The sequence below is a fragment of the Rhinichthys klamathensis genome, unplaced genomic scaffold (genome assembly GCF_029890125.1).
Source record: "Rhinichthys klamathensis goyatoka isolate OS25496 unplaced genomic scaffold, OSU_Roscu_1.1 h1tg000207l_1, whole genome shotgun sequence".
NCBI lineage: Eukaryota > Metazoa > Chordata > Actinopteri > Cypriniformes > Leuciscidae > Rhinichthys > Rhinichthys klamathensis.
The window spans coordinates 37,653-59,500 of record NW_026606732.1 but is presented as its reverse complement, the minus strand read 5'-3'; the positions used below and the strand labels follow the sequence as shown (position 1 = coordinate 59,500).

General features: G+C 39.4%; 1 protein-coding gene across 2 annotated transcripts in view; it reads right to left on the bottom strand.

The window, feature by feature from the left end:
- septin8a (septin 8a) overlaps positions 1-14,959 on the bottom strand; it is a 33,711-nt gene extending 18,752 nt beyond the window's left edge. For both annotated transcript variants that reach the window (XM_056263519.1, XM_056263520.1), the window contains exons 1-6: positions 14,813-14,959; positions 8,621-8,735; positions 8,317-8,512; positions 6,484-6,670; positions 4,063-4,224; positions 3,795-3,891 (exon numbers count right to left, since the gene is read on the bottom strand). In XM_056263519.1, the coding sequence (XP_056119494.1) occupies positions 3,795-3,891; positions 4,063-4,224; positions 6,484-6,670; positions 8,317-8,512; positions 8,621-8,735; positions 14,813-14,842 (787 nt within the window). In that variant the 5' untranslated portion in view covers positions 14,843-14,959. The remainder of the gene's footprint in view (positions 1-3,794; positions 3,892-4,062; positions 4,225-6,483; positions 6,671-8,316; positions 8,513-8,620; positions 8,736-14,812) is intronic.
- Positions 14,960-21,848: the final 6,889 nt, after the last annotated feature.

Genomic DNA, 21,848 nt, shown 5'->3' with positions numbered 1-21,848 from the left:
CAACACACACACACACACACACACACGGTGAGTACAGTAACAACGGTCACCACTGAAGGGAGGAGCGCTTGAAAGTCCACTTGATCTTCTCTCCAGGCTCATGGCCAGTGAGTAAACTTTGAAAGGCGGAGCCTTATAAAGTCATAATTTTATGTAGCCGATATGACATGTTCCACTTTACTGTATTTTGCTATTTTGAAGTGATTCAAGTCATATTTTAACCAATTCAAAACCATCAAGTTGAACAGTGCGCATCTGAAGTGTCTCAGCTGTAGGAAATAATACATTATTTATCGGCAACATTTTTCTTATCGGGCCGATAACTATAACATTATAAATGAACACATATCGGTATGGTGGCCGATATATCGTGCATCTCTAGTCTGAACTAGTTAAGCAAGTAGTCATATGCCTGAGAACTGATTTTTTTTAAATGATTTGTATTTGTCTGTATTTGTCTGCATGCTGAAAAATAGTGCTGCACGATTAATCGTATCGCAATCGTAATCGCGATGTCAAGCCTATGCGATTATATGACGCAAAATAATGCAATTTTATATGAAATAAACAAATTAGGGCTGTTAACACAGCATGTTATTTTTTGTCATCCTTTGGCTAGTGTTACATGATCCCGCTCTTATTCATGCGAATGCTTTAAAGTTTAAACCATTTTAGCGAGACAAGTCAAAAGAGAGCGCGCTGCCTGTGAATGTCCTGACTGAAAGACGCGCGCCAGTATCATGCGCGTGCACAGACCGCGCGCCAGAAAACAGCTCTCTTTCCGCTTGAAGTGAACGAACAATAACACACACAATTATGCCAAAATATCATTTGTCGAGTGTCTTCATAACATAAGAGCAGTCTTATGATGGTCGCAAAGAGTTGTGAGAGAATAAAGCCCGTTCACACTACACGCGACCAAGCGACGCGATACCATTAATTTCAATGGTGAGCGGGCGACTTCCGGCGACACGCGCGACAGCGACCGTTGGCGACTAGATTGGGCGTGTCTAGCAACGCGACAAAGTTGAGAAATTTTTTACTTTATGCAAATGAAGAGCGATTTTCGCGAGCGACAACCAATAGGAGTGGAGCGCACGTGATCCTTCTCCTCAGCCCCTGGGCCTGCAGTGATGGATGGCAAGAAAGCTGATTCGCTGTCTTTTGGATGTCATACTAGTCAACCAGTAGTGGGAACGCCCACTAGCGACCTCATCACCAGCGCCTGGCGACTTGCAGCGACAAAGTCGCGTGTAGTGTGAACGGGGCTTAAGGCGCGTGTGAGATCCGCATCTCTGTCAGCAACTCTTAAAGGGCCAGCATCCAATAATACTTTCTGTCAGTAAAGTTAATCAAAGAACAAAGGGAACAGAGAAAAACACTCACTGCTCTTGACCAAAGAACTTGTGTAGCTTTAAATAGGATTTTAGTCCATATAATTGATAATGTATGCAGCGCAGACTGTTTGATAACTTTATTAAATTTCTGTATGTCCTACCTGTTAGACAGGAAGAGCACAGGTAAATATGACATTTATTATGGGTTTATGTGAGGATTGTTTGAAGTTCACTTAAATTAAAATTAAATGAATTTTTACCCAGACATCAATGGCTTATTGGTCATTATAGGTGTTATCAATCATTTAGTTGTTGTTGCTAGTTTGAGTTGAGAAATACACATTTCAGAATTATCACTAATCTGTGTGTGCATTTTGCTTTAGAACCAAGCAAGTTGACTCATGAAATCATTTGTTTATTATATCGCAATCGCAATATTGACCTCAATAATCGCAATATGACATTTTCCCCAAATCGTGCAGCCCTACTGAAAAACCCTACGAGACTTCCCAAAGCCAAGCGCTGTTCTAAGTGAAGAGCTCTACGCCGAGCGTCTCTGTCATGGAGCACGAGTCTCTACTTGAGCTGGACGAGCAATTAAACTGACACACGGTTACGGCTAACGACGTGACCTTCTCAGTGGCAGACATCTGAGACAACAGTGTAATTAGCTTCCGTCGAGAGTGGCATTTATCGCCGCTTTGATTGATGGGATTGTTTTCACATGAAAGGCATTGTAAAAATAGTACCCTCCCAACCAGTATCCACAGAGAGAAGCTGAAGGAGAATGAACAGCAGGGTTCAAATGAAAGTGTCCGACACTCTCCAGGCCCTCGAGCATGATATTCTCCAGTGACAGAGTAACATCAACTAAAACAGCCACACTGCAAGAATGTTATTTCTTACTAGCGCTGTCAAAATGGCTGAAAAGCTAAATTCGAATTTCTTTCTTAAATATTAGCAAATTTCAAATGATAATTCAAAAGGCAATACTTCATATTAAAGGTGCTCTATGTAACTTTTCTACTAAAATGAATCCTTTTTTTATTGCCTGTGTGTGAAGGGGTTGTAATCACACATTAAAATGATCCACTTGTCGAGTTTTGCTATTACCTCTGAAGACCGGTATTCCTATTTCTATGTGAAGTCTCCGGGTCGGATTTACCGTGAAATCCAACGCATGCGCGCTCCCGAGCCTCTCTCCTTATATACAGTCTATTGTAGACGGTCAGGGAGTTACGTCCGGTTAAAGGCGCACGTTTTTTGGCTTATATCTCAGTCAATCTTTGATCAATATTCCCAAGACTCTAATCGTTCGCAGTGCTGGACGGGGCCTTTCGAACGAGCCCACCCCCGAGGTCCAACTCGCCCGGCTCCCCGAGTTAGGCGATCCGGTAGGGGGCATCCCCGAGGCCCGCCACTCGAGCGTTCGGGCAAGGGTTCCCCTGGGACCTCCTCCCCCGAATTTGAGCTCTCTGGGTCTTTGCGTTCCAGAGATACGAGCGATTTTCTTCTGAGATCGTGACGTCACCGGCGTCCGCAATTTTGCAGCGCGCCCGATGGTTTTCTGCTAATATCTCCGCGAAAACACCACCAAAAACTATGGAACTTATATGGTTCTTTTCAGCTCGACTAGATGGTCCCAACGAGCTCGGTGCTCGCCGAATCCGTCTAGTATTCGCCGAGATATTTGCGTAATAGACGGTATTGTCTATAAGTTCGAGCACGAGCGCTCTTGTAAAATTTGGTTGCAATCTGAAACATCACCACTAGAGGCCGCTAAAAGTTACGTAGAGCACCTTTAAAAGAAAAATAAAGTGCTGTGTTGTCTCATATGCCCACAAGAGGGCGCAAGCGAGCGCAATAAGCAAACATAAACCAAATCAAGCATCCCATCTTTTCTTGAAATGAAATGACATTCACTTTTTAAACAATTGTTCTTAAATCAAATATAATTTCCTTAATGTGCTTTAGTGTAAATTAGGTTACAATAGCGCATAAAACTGTGTTTGTGCATCAGTAACCTGAGAAAACACGCTTCAACACACAGCGTAATGAACTACATGAACACAAAATAGCAAACTGCCATTCAGAAACAATCCACTTCTACATATTGTTGGTCAAAAACCCCAGATGGTCGTCTCTATCCGCAGCGAGTGCTGAGCACTTTTTGGTTGATGATGTTTCCAGCTGAGGAAAACACACACTCAGCTCCGATGTGCAGGTTTGGTCAAGTATGCCGTTGCACGATTTTTGCCACTAACTGAGAGGTTTTCGTCAGCAGGAAGCCTTTTCCCAACACAATCTAGCTCTTTATACTGGATAAGCTAACAAAAACAAAACGCGTCTCGCGCCTCTTGACGCAACAAAAATTTGTTCTGCATTCGAATGTGATTTTTTGTTTTATATAATGAATATTCGAAATTCAGATTTTTATTTGACAGCCCTATTTCTTACCTTGAACGACTCCCCATGGGTATTGCCTGGCCCTCACGGTCTTATTGCCCACCTTCACCTCCTCGACACTGCCCACCACAGCAAAGGGAAGATGGGCCTAGAATAAAGACAATTAAAGGTTACATTGGTAATGTTACAAGTCCTACTAGTACTCAATCTGATTTCCTTCGCATCTGTGCCCACTGAAATATACATTCACATCTGTATTTAAATTCAAATTGCACACACGCCTTTATGTGGTTTATGTCTATGATAAGCAAAGACTCACGTTCATAGAGGAATTGATTTCTGTGACGGCTTCATCATCTGTGGGAAACTGGTAGATCTGAACCCCATTGCTAACCAGCTCGCTCATGATTTTTATCTTGAACTTGTGTAGCTCGCTCTTGGAAATCGTGTCAGCTTTAGCGATAATAGGGATGATGTTCACCTAAAAGAAAACAAAAACAAAGACATTTCACAACATGTCTATGTTCTAGTTCCACATCTGGAGAGTTTGTAGTTAGATATAGATCTTTTGTTACATTAGATACCAGTAATAAATCAGGCTACAAAATAACAAGCAAACAAGCCTCAATCGTGACTTTCTATGTGACAAACTGAGAAATTTAGCAGAATGCTGAAAGTGCAAAAAAATTCTCCTTATAAAACAGAAGTAGATATTAACTGGGGCTGTTAGTCTCCTAAGCCATCTCATGAATACATTTGTCTCAGAGTGGTAACATTAAAGTGCCCCAATAATGTAGTGTAGTAATAAAGCTGTTTGTGAATGCAAAAGGTCTGCAAAGTTTCAGAGATCAAAGTGCAGATAAATGGAGTTCATGTCTTCCAAAAGAAATGAGTGATTTCGAACGGCCTGAAACAAGTCGTCAGTAATTCCCGTCTCACTTCCTGTTTGAAGATCTACATGTTTGTAATAAATTTGCATAATGCCAGCCTGTGACCTGAGCCTCAGACTGGACCATCTGACCAATCAGAGCAGAGTAGACCAATCACAACAGACTGGGTCGTCTGACCAATCAGAGCAGAGTAGACCGATCACAACAGACTGGGTCGTCTGACCAATCAGAGCAGAGTAGACCGATCACAACAGACTGGACCATCTGACCAATCAGAGCAGAGTAGACCAATCACAACAGACTGGGCCATATGACCAATCAGAGCAGAGTAGACCAATCACAACAGACTGGGCCATCTGACCAATCAGAGCAGAGTAGACCAATCACAACAGACTGGGCCATATGACCAATCAGAGCAGAGTAGACCAATCACAACAGACTGGGTCGTCTGACCAATCAGAGCAGAGTAGACCGATCACAACAGACTGGGTCACCTGACCTGATCTAATGGCGGACAGAAAAACAAGCGCTCCCCAGGTTTAGCATGTATTTGTTTTCACGGGGCCCTGAGGCCACATCATTATGAACCATCTGTGTATCTCCTGCAAACACAAACCCCAGAGTCTCCTCTCGTTCACGCCATTATTCTCTGATGAAATGACGAATCGATCGGCTCTTTTTCCACTGGCAGGAAGAGAGAAGCCCTGCCCACTGTCCTACATTTACACATTATCAATGATCAATACACTCATCACTAATGACATTCCCTACAAACTCACAAAACGAGCGCAAACAAGATGGTCATTCATGCTTTTGGCAGCAAAAGAAATTTGAATGTAATGTCATATCAGGGTTTGAACTAAACACTCGCCAAATGTGTGTATAAATCGACTGTGGCGGGAAACACTGTCAGATCGCTCGCCAGTTTGAACTGTTACTTATTATATTTACTCACTTTGCTGGAAGTTCGTGTAAGACAAATCTGCACAGATTTACACAAAAACTCGTGAGTCATGATATATTAAATACAGCGTATTGCAGAATCTGCTCATATCTGGCTTACTTGAACACACACACACACACACACGTCACTACGCAACAAATAACGACACGCTTGTTCATCTGCATTGAAGCAATAGCGAACATTAAAAAGCATTTGGTTAACAGAAAATACTGTTATTTTCCAACATCCACATTTTTTTTATGTTTCTGTGTGCTGTATTGATCTGTCCAACTAAAACACATTTTTGGTGAAAAGGACGAGATGCTGGATGACAGGATTTTATTTTAATAAGAAATTAATGTATGAAATTCAAATTTTATTTTAAACAAAGCCATGACGTAGGTAATCTGGTTAGCCAAATTGGCCGGTGAGTGAAAAAGTTAATTTCAAACCCTGTTCATGTCATACACAACTTCTACATTTTAAAACATAAGCAATAACAACATTTAGTAGTACCGTAATAATGTTTTCCACTCACACTTGTTTTGTAACCTAGTCCACTTGAATGATATATTAATATTGATGAGGATGATGATAACTTTGGCTTTTGCAATATTCAGCTTTTGAAACAGTCTTACAACTTTACACATTTTGATATTGTAAGCACTGGCTGAAAACTATACACACTTGGAGCGAATCTTGTAAAAAAAAAAAAAAAAGTTAATTTCAGCAATTTCACATGCATATAATTTGCTATTATAATAATATCCTTATTTTATAACGAGTCATCAGGAGGATGCAGCCTAGCGGTTAGCGCACATGCGTTTGCAATGAAGTGTAATCTTCATAATAAGTGGAGATTCTCATGTAGAACACTTGCTAGTGAACCGCAGTGACGGGCACCTACCTTGCTGTCCAGCTTCTTCATCGTGACTAAATCCAGGGACTTGAGCGAGTGTCCCGTCGGAGAAATGAAGTACAGGCAGATGTGAATCCTGGTGTCGTGGTAGTTGAAGAGGGAACGCTTTATTTTCAGCTCTTCCTGCAGGTAGTTTTCAAACTGTGTGTCGATATAATCCACAATAGGTTTATAGCTGAGAGAAACAGACAACAAATCAGCATTACAATACGCATACAAAGCCACTTATCATCAATAATATTTGAAAGAGTTTGATATATTTGTTATCTCTTCTCAAAAATCGAGACACTTTGTGTGAGAAGAAGAGAGACACAGCTGTGTAGAGACTGGCCTGGATCATGTTTACATTCTCTGACCTCGTCTCTTGACTTCTCAGGCATTTTTCCCAGCATGCACCGCTCGTAAGCTTTCAGAGCCTACGCTGTCTTGTTCTGGATGCATTTTTCCCAAAAGATGCAATGTCTGGCATCCGTAAGTCTGTCTATCTCACACCCAACATGCAGAGGGTTAGAAGGCGTATTCTAAGAGTCCAATACAAAATATGGCCTTAAAAACCTGAGAAAAATTAGTGTTTCTTTACTCTCTCAACTAACGGGCAGTTGTTTTGTTTATCATTTATTTTAAATGAGGTTTGCAACCTGATAACATTTGGGACATGCTTAAAATTTGATTTTGTTATCAAATAGAGGACTTGTGTTCATCTTTCTTTAGCGTGTAATGTTGCAGTTTCTCTGCAAAGTTCAGCTCCAGCCGACCAATCAGAGCACAGTGTGCTTTTCAGAAGGCGGGGCTTCATAGAGACAGGAAGTAAACAGAGCGTTACTGACAGACTGGGAAGAGAGGAGCCGCAACAATGGAGAATAATGAGTTTGAGCCGTCACTCAATGTTTTTGATAAACATATTTCATATACAATAAAGAATAACATTTCTTTAAAAATTTTCTTATAACAACAAAAGTTGAATGCAGTCAACATTATAACGCGGGCTTACTTTTCAAGCTTGTTTAACAGTTTGTGCAACAATATCAAGAATAGCTCTCACACAACCATAGTGATGGGGACGAGACCGCCTATGCCGAGTCCGAGTCAAGACCGAGTCTTTGAAGGGTCGAGTCCGAGTCGAGATTTTGTCTCGACATGTCAGTTTTGATATTCATGATTTAATATCACCCCAGTTAATAATCAACAGTTAGGCCTACAACCTAAACTAGATTGGGAATTGTTTAGAGGAGCCGTCTTAATATGGACTATGCTTTTACTATCATTAAAAAAATCCCTACCACATGCATCATCTTCTGCCTATTTTTCTAAAATGCTTCAACAGTGCTGCTCTGTCATCAACATGTTAAGCCCACCCTGACTTTTTTAATCATAGGTAGGACATGCAGAGCAAATCAAAATTTTCTAGTGGCATGTCTAAATTAGTAGGCTTAGCTACTTTATAACATTTTCCAATATTTCCCAATTTTAAATATGTTGACAATACACTCGAATTCAGTATCTTTTAAAACTTTATTCCCCCATAACACACACATACATAAACACAATTGCACTGTGTATTGCAGTTAATGACAATACTGACTCTTTTACTTCATTTCCTCTCTTCCTTTTCCACCCCAAACCGATCCCTTTCCATAGACAAGAGCGTTTAATTGAAGCTTTTTATGAGTTTTCAGCATGTGGGTGTTCAAATATGAACAAACTGCTTTGTATAAACAGGCTTGTGAGGCTTGACTCATTCGTATGTTTTGAATATATCAGTTTCTCAGTGCAACTGACGTTGGTGTAAACAGTACAGGGCATTTTTGTATTTTACTTTACCTTTCGTCTTTGTTGATCTGATCCCCAAAGCCCACCGTGTCGACGATGGTCAGTTTTAGGTGGACGTTGCTCTCTTGCAAGTCGTACGTTCTGGGCCGCAGGTACACACCGTTTTGGTAATGGCTGGCCTCCTCGTTTTCAAACATGGTGTTAAAAAGGGTGTTCATTAATGTAGACTTGCCGATGCCCGTCTCTCCTAATGAAAAGAGAATGACTGATTAGCATCTCCACTACAAGATCATACTATCCCAGCATTGACATTGAGCTAGTGAACAGTTTAAATGGGCTGTTAAGAGTTGCTTACCCACACAGAGGATGTTGAAGCAGAAACCCTGAGTCACTGATTTACTGACCAGCTGATCAGGCAAACTGTCAAAGCCGACATGACCACCAAGGCTGAGGTTACGCTTTTCTTCATTCTGTGAAGGAATCAGACAAATTAGACCATGGACTGAAATAAGGCTCACGTAAAAGGCAATCTTTCGCCTCTCTAGTTATTTGTATTGGCATCAGCCACTGAAAAACCCTTCTGTATTGTGACACGCATCTGAATGAAATGGATTGCCGTAAAGAAAAAAGGTCACACTATTCCGATAGTCCACTTTAGACAGTCTCTACTAACTATAAGCAACTTTGCAAGTGCATGTCAACTGTCAGTCAATAGAGTATTAATAGACTGTCTGCTTAATATCTAATAACTCTTTATTGTGATGCTCCTCAACAGACATTCTTCTGACTAGAAGTAACTTTGCAACTACATGTCAACCTATTCTGCTAATCGAACCCTAGCAGTCTACTCTAATGAGAGTTAGTTGACAAGTTACTTATAATTCGTAGAATGTCTAAAGTGGACCATCAAAATAAAGTGTAACCAGAAAAAATTGTGGGGACTTGGTTCTATGCATCATTTACACATTGGATGAGGCGGTTGATTTTTAGTAAGAGGTGGGGTTAATGTGAATAAACAACACAGTCTCATCCTTTGGCGTTATATAGGTGACGCCATATGACATTTCGTTGAAATACTACGCACATGGCACGCACACTGCATGTTATATTCACGCTAAAGGGTGCCATGTGCGTAGTATTTCAACGAAATGTCATATGGCGTCACCTATATAACGCCAAAGGATGAGAACGGGCTCGAATAAAATGATGAGAGAGATGCCTATGATTTCATCAGAAGGACTTAAACATTAAAACATATTAGGTCAAAATGTTTTTAAAAAATAAAATGCATGCATATAGAAAAGAGATTTTTTTTATGTCATGTCCATTCCAGACAATCAGTCATTCAAAGCATTCCCAAAAAAGTCCTGTAATTCAGAGCCAGACAAATCTAAAATCCCACTAATGGGTGCCCTAAAACTCAGTCCTGAAATCAATGCGCTCCTCCCTCATCTGGCTCCGTCTTTCCCCCAATGCAGGCACATATTTGGTGGATGATGTCACTGAGAGTGCTACTGAGGGAAGCAGCAATTCAGCTGGTGTTACACACACACACACACACACACACACACAAAAAAGGAATTCTAGCTGAAAAACCTGTACCGACCCCCTACCACCCAGTGTCATTTCAACCCAGAGGCACTGAAGGGGAGATCCAACATTAGGAGGTGAAGAAGGGGAAATGGCTGAAAGCATTTTTGGAAAACATGCCGTCTGGGAAAAATCTTGGGAAGGCTTGAACAATGGCCATATAGGGGCCGATAGTAAACGCCCCGGCCGCAGGGGGAACTGTTCCCCTCGGGGGGCAGTAGATCAAGAGGAAGTGGAGCAGCGTTCGGGCCCTAGAACAATATTTTCTCAGCCCGCCCTCACAGTGACAGGCCTGATTCATGATACACACTGACAGAACACACTGAGAGCTGTGCGCACATCAGCAAACATTCCATGCATTTCTATGCGAAAGAATCGCCCCATCCAAAAACACTTAAAGAAATAATTCCTCCAACAGGGAAACTCTGTCATCATTCCAAACACCACTGACTTAAGATGTAGCCTATTCTTCCTTAGGACACAAAAGAAGATATTTTGAATAATGTACCAGTGGCAATTTTCCATTTGATAATAATAATTATTCAAATGAATGAGCTTCAAAATAGATCACAGAATGGCTAATAATGACAGTGGCTTCAACTGTATCAAAAAACTCAGTTAGTTTAAATGCCATGAGGGTTGAATTTTTTACTTTTTTTAGGATGAACACTTTAAGATTAGAAATTAATTTCCGTCATTTGCACCAGTGGCTGAATTATGGACGCACGATATATCGGCCACTATATCGGTATCGGCCCGATATATGTTCATTTTTAATGTTATCGGCCCGATAAGAAGATTTGGCCGATATATTAAAGTCGATGAATAATGTATTATTTCCTCCAGCTGAGACGCTTCAGATGCGCACTGTTCAACATGATGGCTTTGAATTGGTTAAATATGATTGTAATCACTTCAAAAAAGGAAAATACAGTAAAGTTCAACACGCACAGCACAAGTCTGTCATATCGGCTACATAAAATTATAAAAAAAACATTATAATTGTGTGCTTGGGACAAGATTTAATAGTTAAACTTTTGTTTTTGTAATCAGGCTCTCAAATATTATGCAAAAATGTAGATTTAGATTTATCGGCCAATATATCGGTTATCGGCTTTGAAATATAAAGGTTTATCGGTATCGGACAAAACCTTCATATCGGTGCATCCCTAATAAGAATGATTTAAAACAATAACTCTGCAGGGAACAATGACACCATCCAATGGACAATCCATGATGGAGTCTAGGACAACACAGACTGTTAAAGGCAGATGGGAACTCAGTGCCAGTGGAGAAGAGCCAAACTCTCACCCCCCACATACACCTGAGTGTGTGTGTGTGTGTGTGTGTGTCCGCTTCAGCAAACTGACAAAACAACCCTCATCGGAAATTTCTCTGGCATCTCATCTGATATGACGGGAGGAGGGGCCGGTATGGAGAAGAATGCAGATGGTCGAGATTTGGGTGGCATCTGCGCTGAACAGGGTTTTATCTGCACACACACACACACACACACACACACACACACACACACACACACTGCTGTCTAGCTGCCACTCAGTGCATGCATTCATAAACTCCTTTTAAACCTGAAGTAAAAAGACAGGTGTAAAGTTTTATAATAAATTACACTGATAACATATCATTAATGCCGTCACCCGTCAGGGCAAGTCCCAGCAGTTTCATGAAATTTAAGGTCATAAAAAGCCTAAATATCTTAGTGTACATAATAATTATTTTAAAGTGTTCACAAAAAACATATCATTACTCACCCTCACATCGAACCAAACCCATGAGACTTCCGTCGTCGAAACACAAATGTAGATATTGTAATGAACTACCACTTTCACGCCTCTAATTCATAAAGAGATCATACAACTAATCCATTTGAATTGAGTGTTTTAGTCAATATTTTTGACTTGATGGCTTTAAATGATGAACAGATTTAATTTAGGCGTTTATTCCCATATAAACATTGATCAGTCAGTGAACATAAACAGAAGCTCGTGCTCGACGTGAGAATTCAATGAATACGAGTGATGCATGTTAAATTACATAATTATTAAACAAAGTTTGAAGCAGAAACACTTTTTGTAGTCTAAGAAATTAAATAGTTCTCCTTGTTAATGTCTGCTTGTATCCCTTTATTAATGGATGAAGTTTTTCAATGTGCTCCACAGGGTAAAAGTGAAGCTTCATGCTCTCGCCTCGAAAATTAAGCCACAAAGTCTCATACACTGATCTTCATAAATGACATTTAGATCAGTGGTCTCATCTCTTAACCGCAAACCATGTGATGTTTGTGTTTATTAATGTCAGTGGTCAGATCATGTGGGATATCTGAGCATGAACAGGACGTTGACTCATCACGAAACTCATATAGCTTTAAATAACAGTAACTACACCAGCCCTGCCCTGAAACTAGAGTATAATACACTAAATTAAATTAATGCTGAACAGGACGGTCTTGTTCCAACCCTTCCAGTGAGAACACTGAACTGAACTGTGAAGAGTTGTGCAATTATAGGCTTCATCTGTCCGTAAAAGAGATTTAGTACTTCACACAAAAAGGAAAAATCTCGTATTTATCCTCACAAGTGCAAGTGAGACTTTAGCGCGGTACACATTACATAACACACCTCTTTCACTGAAAGGAAACAATTTGATAATACATTTCCATAGAGTCACTACTAGAACATTATGAGGACGCATTAATGATGACAGGATTTTACTTTTTGGGTGAACCGTCCCTTAAAGCTTTTTTAACCCATGATGTAATTAGAATTAGGATCGACCGTCCGCAGCTCAATGCAGTTGATCAATACGGCCCCTAAAACCACACAACGCTCCAATCAAAAGCCATTGACTGTGAAACACGCTTACATTTTTTCATTCATTCTCCTGGATTTAAAGTTAAACAACATCTAACCGAGACGCTGAAAGCAACGCACCAGTGGACAGTTGCATAAACTGCTTAGACTAGTCTTACGAGTTAGTCGCGTCATTTTTTCCTTTAACACTGGTTGCACTTTTTACATGTCAGGTACATTAAAAAATCCGAAAAGTACGATTAATCACCCCTTGACAAGCTATTTGCTCAGACTAGTGTTTAATATAGAGGAGAGGTTAATGAAACCGGCCACATGTTTCACTTCCACAGAACACACATAAACTATTATAGCTTTCCCCACAGACTACAGTAAACAGCTCAATACAGTTATTCTTCTCTAACCCAAACTAGTTTCCCTCAAATCCAGAGCACTTCCTCAAAATTAGCAGTGAATAAGTCGTTCCCTGAGCATTTCCCAGGACGGTGATGGATCAGTTCTCACGGCACATCTTCGTCTGGTTGAACTGTCTCTCAAAACACAAGTTTACAAATATAATCTACTTGAACTTGCCCTTGAAAAGCAGGTTCGATCAACATTACCAAGGAAGCCTTGCTTAAAGGGTTAATTCACCCAAAAATAAAAATGATCACATAACTTACTCACCCTCAAGTGTGTGTGTGTGTGTGTGTGTGTGACTTTCTTCTTTCAGCCAAACAGATTTATTAAAAAATATCCTGGCTCTTCTAAGCTTTATAATGGGAGTGAATGGTAGCTTAAGATTTAAAGCTCATCCATCCATCATAACAGTAATTCATACGAGTCCAGGGGTTAATAAATGCCTTCTGAAGTGAAGCCATGTGTTTTTGTAAGATAATATCCATATTTACAACTCTATAAACTATAATCACTGGCTTTCGGTAACGGGCATACGCGAGTCTAGATCTGGCGGAAGAGTGAACTCTGACTCCCATTATAAAGCTTGGAAGAGTCCGGATATTTTTAATATAACTCTGATTGTGTTTGGATGTAAGAAGAAAATTATAGCTAGGATGGCTTGAGGATGAGTAAATCACCACCTATTCCACAGATCCCATAATTAACACGTGAATTGTTCGAGTTTGACAGCGGGACGATCAGATGTCACCTCATCCGCCCTTTCTGTCACTCTTCTCTGTGATCTCACACTGAGGGCCTCATGTTGGCCCCAAACTTTACAGTTCACAACAGTGTTGTTTCAATGGGGATTATGGGTATAAAACACTCACAATGTCAAGTGCTTAAAGAGGGAGCATGTTGCCCCCACAGCGAACCTTGAAGACTGCCTGTAGGATCATCCGTGATCCATCCCATGCTATGCATTCTACGTTTGAGTGGCTGCCCTCAAGGCGCAGACTTCGCTGTCAAGTGTGTAGGACCCAGAGGAGGAAGGTGACCTTTGTCCCCAGGGCTGTCCTGCTATTAAACTCCAAGTCACCATCCGCCCCCCAAATCTTTGAACTGCGCTAAACATGCCATAGACTGAACAGTCATATCCACTTTTATTCTTATTTTTTATTTATTTATTTATTTTTAGTAATGATGTGCTGTGTGGAGTTGAAGATATGCTATTCCTTGTGTCATTTGAATTGCCCCTTGGGGATGAATAAAGTGATTTGAATTGAATTGAATTGAATTGCCTTCAAAAGCAATCTGGCAAACTACTGAAATAGTAAATGTGTACTATAGACTGCATCAGGCTGTTGACTGTACTGTAAATACAGAGATGTTCACAACAAACAATCAAGAGACTGAGAAAAGACAAGTTCAACACCCCTTTCGGCTCACCAGAAACACTATATAGCTCCATTAAGATCACAAAAGACAGATCATACACCTGATCTGACCTGTAGTACACACACACACACACACACACACACACACACACACACACACACACACACACACACACACACACACACACACACACCGTAAAGCAGTGAATAGTCAATATAGAGTCCGTTGGGCTAAGCTAGAGAGTAGCGCTCGCGCTAGTCCTAATTCAGATAAACCTGTACAGACCGTGTATGTTGTCCATCTAACGTTAAGTGGGTTTCCGGAAGTAAAAATTGACTTTAAAGTGTACTTACAGAAAATATGTCTACATCCGTGGCCGCCATGATGAGGAATGTGTGTGTTTGGAGGATAAGGCAAAAGGGAGCTGCCTGCCTTCGTCTCACTCACTCTCACTGTGGTCGGGCTGGAGAATTTACCACCGTTACTATGGTGAAGGCCTTGCTTATGAATTTAAATGACGCAATGTTACGCTCTGCGCTGATTGGCTGAAAGGCACAAATTTGAATATTAATTAGGTTACGTGAGATCGGACGGAGCCTTTTTTTATTTATTTTAATTTTTTATGCTCAATAACATAAGAGCATTGTCAACGAATTACATACAAATACATATAGATATCATAAAATAAACAAATAATTATACAAAAACGATGAAAAACAAAAGATGACATGGCGAAGAGATATGACAAAGGCATACATTACAATTGTATTGATATAGCATACATTAATAGACAAGCCTTTACGTGCATGTATTTTCTTTAAATATTTCTTCATAATATTCAATATAGGCTATCTTAGCGATTTTTATTATTATTTATATAACGAAGAGATTTCAGAAGTGAGATTAATTCAGTGTCAAAATAAGGATGGGACAGATACCATTTGCAAACTTTTGTTTATGAATGAAGATTTTGCCATATAAAATAAAGAAATGAACAATGTACTCTATTTTTTATCATCATTATAATACAAAAATAATGTCTTTTAGACTGAAAGGATATCATGACTGAACGAATCAGAATGATTGTTTAGCAGCTCGAGACGACGGAGTTAATATTCATGAGACAATATTATGCCATACTAGGATTCGTAATTTCGTAAAATCCTTCAATATGTCTTCTTCCTGGAAACTCCTTCTTTTACTGTCAATGGGAAACTCAATTGCTTCAGGAATGACTTTTCTCAAGACCCGACAAGATAGAGCTTCTAAATAAATAATTACGCAAGTAATTATGACATAACTGTACATAATGTTCATCGAAATACACGCACAGGGACGATACATGCACTTTGTTGATTTATTGAGTTTAGCGTTTTAAAATTTTATAATTAGGCCAATTCATTATTACTGATATGATTTTTTTTTAAACAATTTAACAATTTAAAGGTAACTCTCTATGTGTCTACCCATCTTCTTGACAAAAAAGAGAAGATTTTAATTCAATTAAAATAATCGGTTTAAACCTTTTTTAAAGCCCCGCCCCCACCCACGTCTGATTCTTCTTCTTCTTCATTCTTACGTGTTGATTCCGGAAGACAGGTGAAGGTGTGGCTACACTCCAGGAGTCTCAGTCGACAGAAAGAATAAAGTATGTATGTTTATATCTAATTCAGAAATGGCTCTGACCCAAGAGGCGATTTTAAACACACTATTAGAAGGCAGAGGAAAGCTGAAAAACTCAGAGCTGCTCAGCAAGTTTAAAGAGCAATTAAACTGCGGTGATCCGGCCGAGAAGAAGCAGAACCGAGATCTCTTCAAGGCGTGTGTGAACAACATTGCCTATGTGAAAGAATTCCAGGACACCAAGTATATAGTCCTGAGGAAAGTATACCATCACCTGCTAAAAGCCTCAAACGATGATAATGGAGATCCAGAGGAAGATGAGAAGGGAGAAAGTAAGAAGTCAGAGACTGAAGCTTCACAAGCACCGCTCTCTCCAATAGAAACTGCTCTGGGAAGATGTACGAATGTGGACTTTACACCGAAAAAGTCTTTAAATTTCACCGTTCCGCTGAAGTCTGATGACAAACACGGAGCGGAGAAGACGAACAAACCATGTGCACTTCCTTTACGAATCCCTCAAGCAAGCATCGGTCAGACTCACAGGAATCCCTCAGGAACGACGGACTCTGAGCGAGAACGTCAATGGAGGAGAACGACCACAGATGGAGGAGTTAGCGACTCTCCTAGACACTTCAAGACCCCTAAACCAGCGGATGAGCCGAAGGAGCAGTCGGAGCCGTTCCCGCTGGACCCCGCGGAGCACGAGTGGCTGGTGAAGTCCGCGGCGGGACAGTGGAGTCATGTGTACGGGCTTCTGCTGAAGGACGCTCAGCTCGCGGAGAAGAAGGACTTCACGTCCGGGTTCACGGCGTTACACTGGGCCGTCAAGAGTGGGAACACCGACATGGTCTGCAGGATTATTGAGGTTTCCAGGAGAAGCGGACACGGCGTGGACATCGACGCTAAGTCTAACGGCGGATACACTGCGCTACACATCGCCGTCATCCACACACACACGTCTCTGATCGGTCTACTGGTCCGCAAGTACGGAGCCAACGGGAATATACGGGACAACTGTGGGAAGAAGCCCTACCATTACCTGAGGAAAGAGGCTTCGGGAGAAGTGAGGGAGCTTCTGGGAGAGCCGAGGGCCGGCCAGCAGGAGGCGCCGGCGCCCAGAGAGGAGTGCGACCCGCACAAACACCCCAAAATCAGGCTTTTCCCAACTTATCCGGTCGGGATCAAGAAGAAGAGCAAGCCGAGATTCCAGCTGATGTCGATGGCAGAAGACGACAGAGCGGAGCGGGACGAGCCGGTGTCGCATAAACAGAGGCTCGCGACAGACGGCTATCCATAACTCAATACAGGTGAAACTGGAAAAATGAGAATATGGTGCAGACGTTCATTTATTTCAGTAATTCCACTTAAAAGGTGAAACTAATATATTATATAGACTCATTACATGCAAAGTGAGATATTTCCAGCCTTTATTTGTTATTTGATTATGGCTTATCGCTAAAACCTTTTCACAATATTCTAATTTTGAATTTGGGGTTTTCATAAGCTGTAAGCCATAATCATCAAAATTATAACAAATAAAGGCTTGAAATATCTCACTTTGCATGTAATGAGTCTATATAATATATTAGTTTCACCTTTTAAGTGGAATTACTGAAATAAATGAACTTTTGCACGATATTCTCATTTTTCCAGTTTCACCTGTATTCATGTCAATCAGGCTTTATACGGGAATTCTGTTCATTTAAATTCTATTTGACTCTTTTTTTATATTGCAAATTATAATTCAGTACAAAACGAAATAACACTTAACAATAAACATGTGGGGATATAGAGAAAAGGAAAAAGTTATAAAAAAAAGAAAAAGTTCTATAATAGAGGATGTTTTCAAAGCTATTTTTATTGGAGGGGATTTTATGAAGGGATGACAATAATAACTATAAATCATAAGCAAATACTTTGGAGTTAGGTTTGAATTTAAGGTATCTTGCTTTGTGAATATGGTATTTACACATCATACAAAAAAGTGTTTTTAAATTCTATTTTCACTATGAATGATTGATGCCATACACTACTATATATATATAAAAAATAAAAAAATTATTCAGCAAGAACACTAAATGCACACAATAAATAAATGCTGTTCCACAAAAAAAATAAACTGTTTTCAACATTGATAATAATCATAAATGTTTCTTGAGCAGCAAATCAGCATATGAATGATTTCTGAAGGATCATGTGACACTGAAGACTGGAGTAATGATGCGGAAAATTGTGTTTTAAAATAAATTCTTTCAAATAGAAAACATATTTCACAATATTACTGTTTTTACTGTATTCGTGATCAAATAAATGCAGCCTTGGTGAGCAGAAGACACTTCTTTTGAATATGCATCATATTATAGTGTAATATATATATATATATATATGATATACATATATATCCGAGCAATTTATCTTAGGGTGCAGGAGTGGAAAACAAACTTTATTGTTATTTTCTGACGGTTTATGTTGCGAAACATTCTTGTTTTAGGTGTTAAACACGTGTATATTAATATTTAATGCTGATCAACATGTCTATTATTCAGGATTTTTTGGGACCTTTATACAACACATTGGACCTTATCTTACAATAAATGCATTTTCTTATTCAAAATTGTAAATTATTATGCAAATAAACTTAATTTTGTGAACCTTTACTCAGTTTTGTGGTGTGTATCTGCGATGTTGTTTCGAGACTTGCTGAGGATGATGAAATAGCAAAGCAAACCAGTGCTAAACCAACATGATCTGACAAGATCAGAACTGACCAGTTTAGCTTACAGCTGCATCTCTAGATGTTCCCATGATGCATCAGTGTTGCTCTCGACCCTCTGGCCTCGAGGCCGAGCACGTGCTCCTCCATCTGTGTTCATTAGAGAAGCGAGATGCCTTCAGACACGCGTGTGCATGATTCGGCATGAGTGACAGGCCTTTATGTGTTTCATAACATTGGTGTTTTGCTAAGAGCTTATGAAGATCACTATAGAAAATACAAGATTGACGTGACATTAATGGAGAAGTTGCATCATATTCATTTAACCCCCAAGTGTTTTTGCATTGTGACATTATTTACATGATAGTTACATGACATCTCCCCCTAAATGTATCATGAAAAGGCATAAATAGGCTAAAAATATATATATATATATATATATATACACATAAACTTATTATATGGCCCAGCGATTTACCCATTTGAATTTTTAGGCTAAACTTCAAACACATCACATTTTTATTATTCATGTTTTTTTGACAATTAATGTTATTTCAAAGCATTTTTTTTTTTTTTTTTTACAGATAATTGCATCTTAATTCCTGACCTAATCTGACTAGTTGTAATGAAACAAACACTAATGATGTACAGTGAGAAAACTTTATTCACATTAAACCAAAAGTAATAGAATTCATGCATCCCACATAAACACAAAACCACAAGATGGCGGCAAAACTGATGAAGTCACATTCACAGCACACTACACAAATGCTCATTTACAGTCTCGTTTCATAATCCACATCCAGGAAAACTCGCTATATTCCAGATGAAGTGGAGATGTTTGTACAAGTGACAGGATAGTTTCATGTTGTCGCTTGTCGCTATGGAAAACAAGGGCTTTCACGTGTGACTTCAGGCCATATTTACATGAACACTGGGCGGAAAGACCAGGGATCCCCCTCGGCAAATGACAAAACAAACTTTCACTTGTTTAACCAACCGAGAAGCCAAATGTTCATGTATTCCACAAGAAAAACTAATGAAAATGAGAGAAAACATTTCTGAGAGTTCAACTTCCTTGACAACTTGCAATTTAAAGCACGGAATGACTGTAAAATACACAACACACACTGATATGCTTTTGCAACGTGAACGTATCAACAGTACACTTGTACTATAATGGACAGAAGTAATATTCTCACAAGTAAATCCACAAACAGTTTGTTTTTGTCTGGTAGATTCAGCGATCACTGGCCAGTTCATTTGCTGTTTCCATGGATGCAATACGCGCTGTTTCCCGCCAACGGGGGTGTCGAAATACTATTGGGTAAAACGGCAGTGGGCGGGGTCACACAGATCAAAACAAGAACAGACATTCCGCTACGGAACGCTCATTCCAGCGATGTTAAAATAGCGTGTTTCCTAAACATCTGCAAACATATTTCAGTATTTTTATGGTGTAGTAGTAAAATAAAAAACATACAGCACCTTTAACATATAAAAACGTTTTTTTTTTTTTTTTTTGTGGTTATGCAATCGTTATGGGAACGTTACGTTTGAATGTTCTCTGAACAAATTAATAATGTGCTTATGTTTTGAGAATGTTATTAAAGACCAGATAACTTTAACATTGAATATTTAATACATCAGGAAACCTGGTTCAAATCAATCCATTCAATATGGAAGTTTGTTTCTGCCACAGAATAAAAAAGAAAAAAGGTAATTCTGACTTTTTATCTCAGAATTGCGTGATATAAAGTCGCAATTGCGTGTTATAAAGTTAGAATTGTGAGATGTAAACTAGCAATTCTGAGGAAAAAAGTCAGTCTTGCGAGTTTATTTCTCGCTATTGTGAGTTTATAACACAATTCTGACTTTATTTCTCGCAATTGTGAGATAAAAAGTCACAATTATTAAAAAAAAAATTTTATTCTGTGGCGGAAAGAATCTTCCATAATTCAAAGTGCTGATGATATTTAAACTTTGTTCTGTAGATCATTTTTGTAAAGTTTTAAAAATAAATTGTAAGAATTTTTTACATGCTGTATTGTGATTCCTGTTTTACCCATCAACTTTTCATATTACTTACATTGTTTCCTATATTTCACTGTCATTTAACCTAAAACTTTGTAAGTATGTTATTTCCAACAGGAAAAGCAAATCTAGTTCCAATTATTAATATTAATAATGAAAGTAACCATAAATGCACACTGGTTTTTTATCATATTGCTGTTGTTGCTGGTTTATAAAAGCAATTTACTCGTGGCAGAACATTACAGTGATTTTATCATGGTTTTACAGCTGGTAAAATCACTGTAACACACATTTACACACACTTGTGTTGTGTACACACTTCTTGGCCTCACTGAAAATGTTGCTCACATGTTTGTGTCAGTGACTCAGTCATTTCTTTAGCTCAAACAGCAGAACACAAGATCATGGGTCACTGGATAATATGCATAAATGTCAAATGCAAGGGTATTACAAAGATGTCGACTAATGCTGAATATACATGCAGTTAAATAATACAGACTTCAATCATTTCAAACACACTCAATCATTACACACATTCAACATGACAGTGCCAAATGAAATTACAGGACAAAATGAATGGGAAAGAATGAAAAGTTACACTACGCTGCAGCATCAAAGCAACAATGAAGTCCTGAAATTAATTATGAATACACAATATGAGCATGTGCAGCTTATTTTACAAAAGTGCTTGTTTCTTCCTTTTTTTTGGTCGTCATTTTAGAGCGATGTCACACACGCCTGAAAGGACACATTCCTGGGCTCTTAAATAAAGCTTTTCATGGTTTTCGAAAGTCAACTTGATACGACCTGCAGAGGAACACAACTACACGAGGGGCTTTCGCACCGGATAGTTCTAGGAACGAGCCGCCAGGATGGAGACCCGAGAACTAATGATTCCCGTAGGAACGTTTTCCTGGTTGCGTTCGCAGCGCTAGCATGAACTCTGAGTGACGTGAGACACGCTCGTTGTTGAGACTTTTATTTAGACGTCGCTGAGAACGGCAGTGCTCGCATTCTCC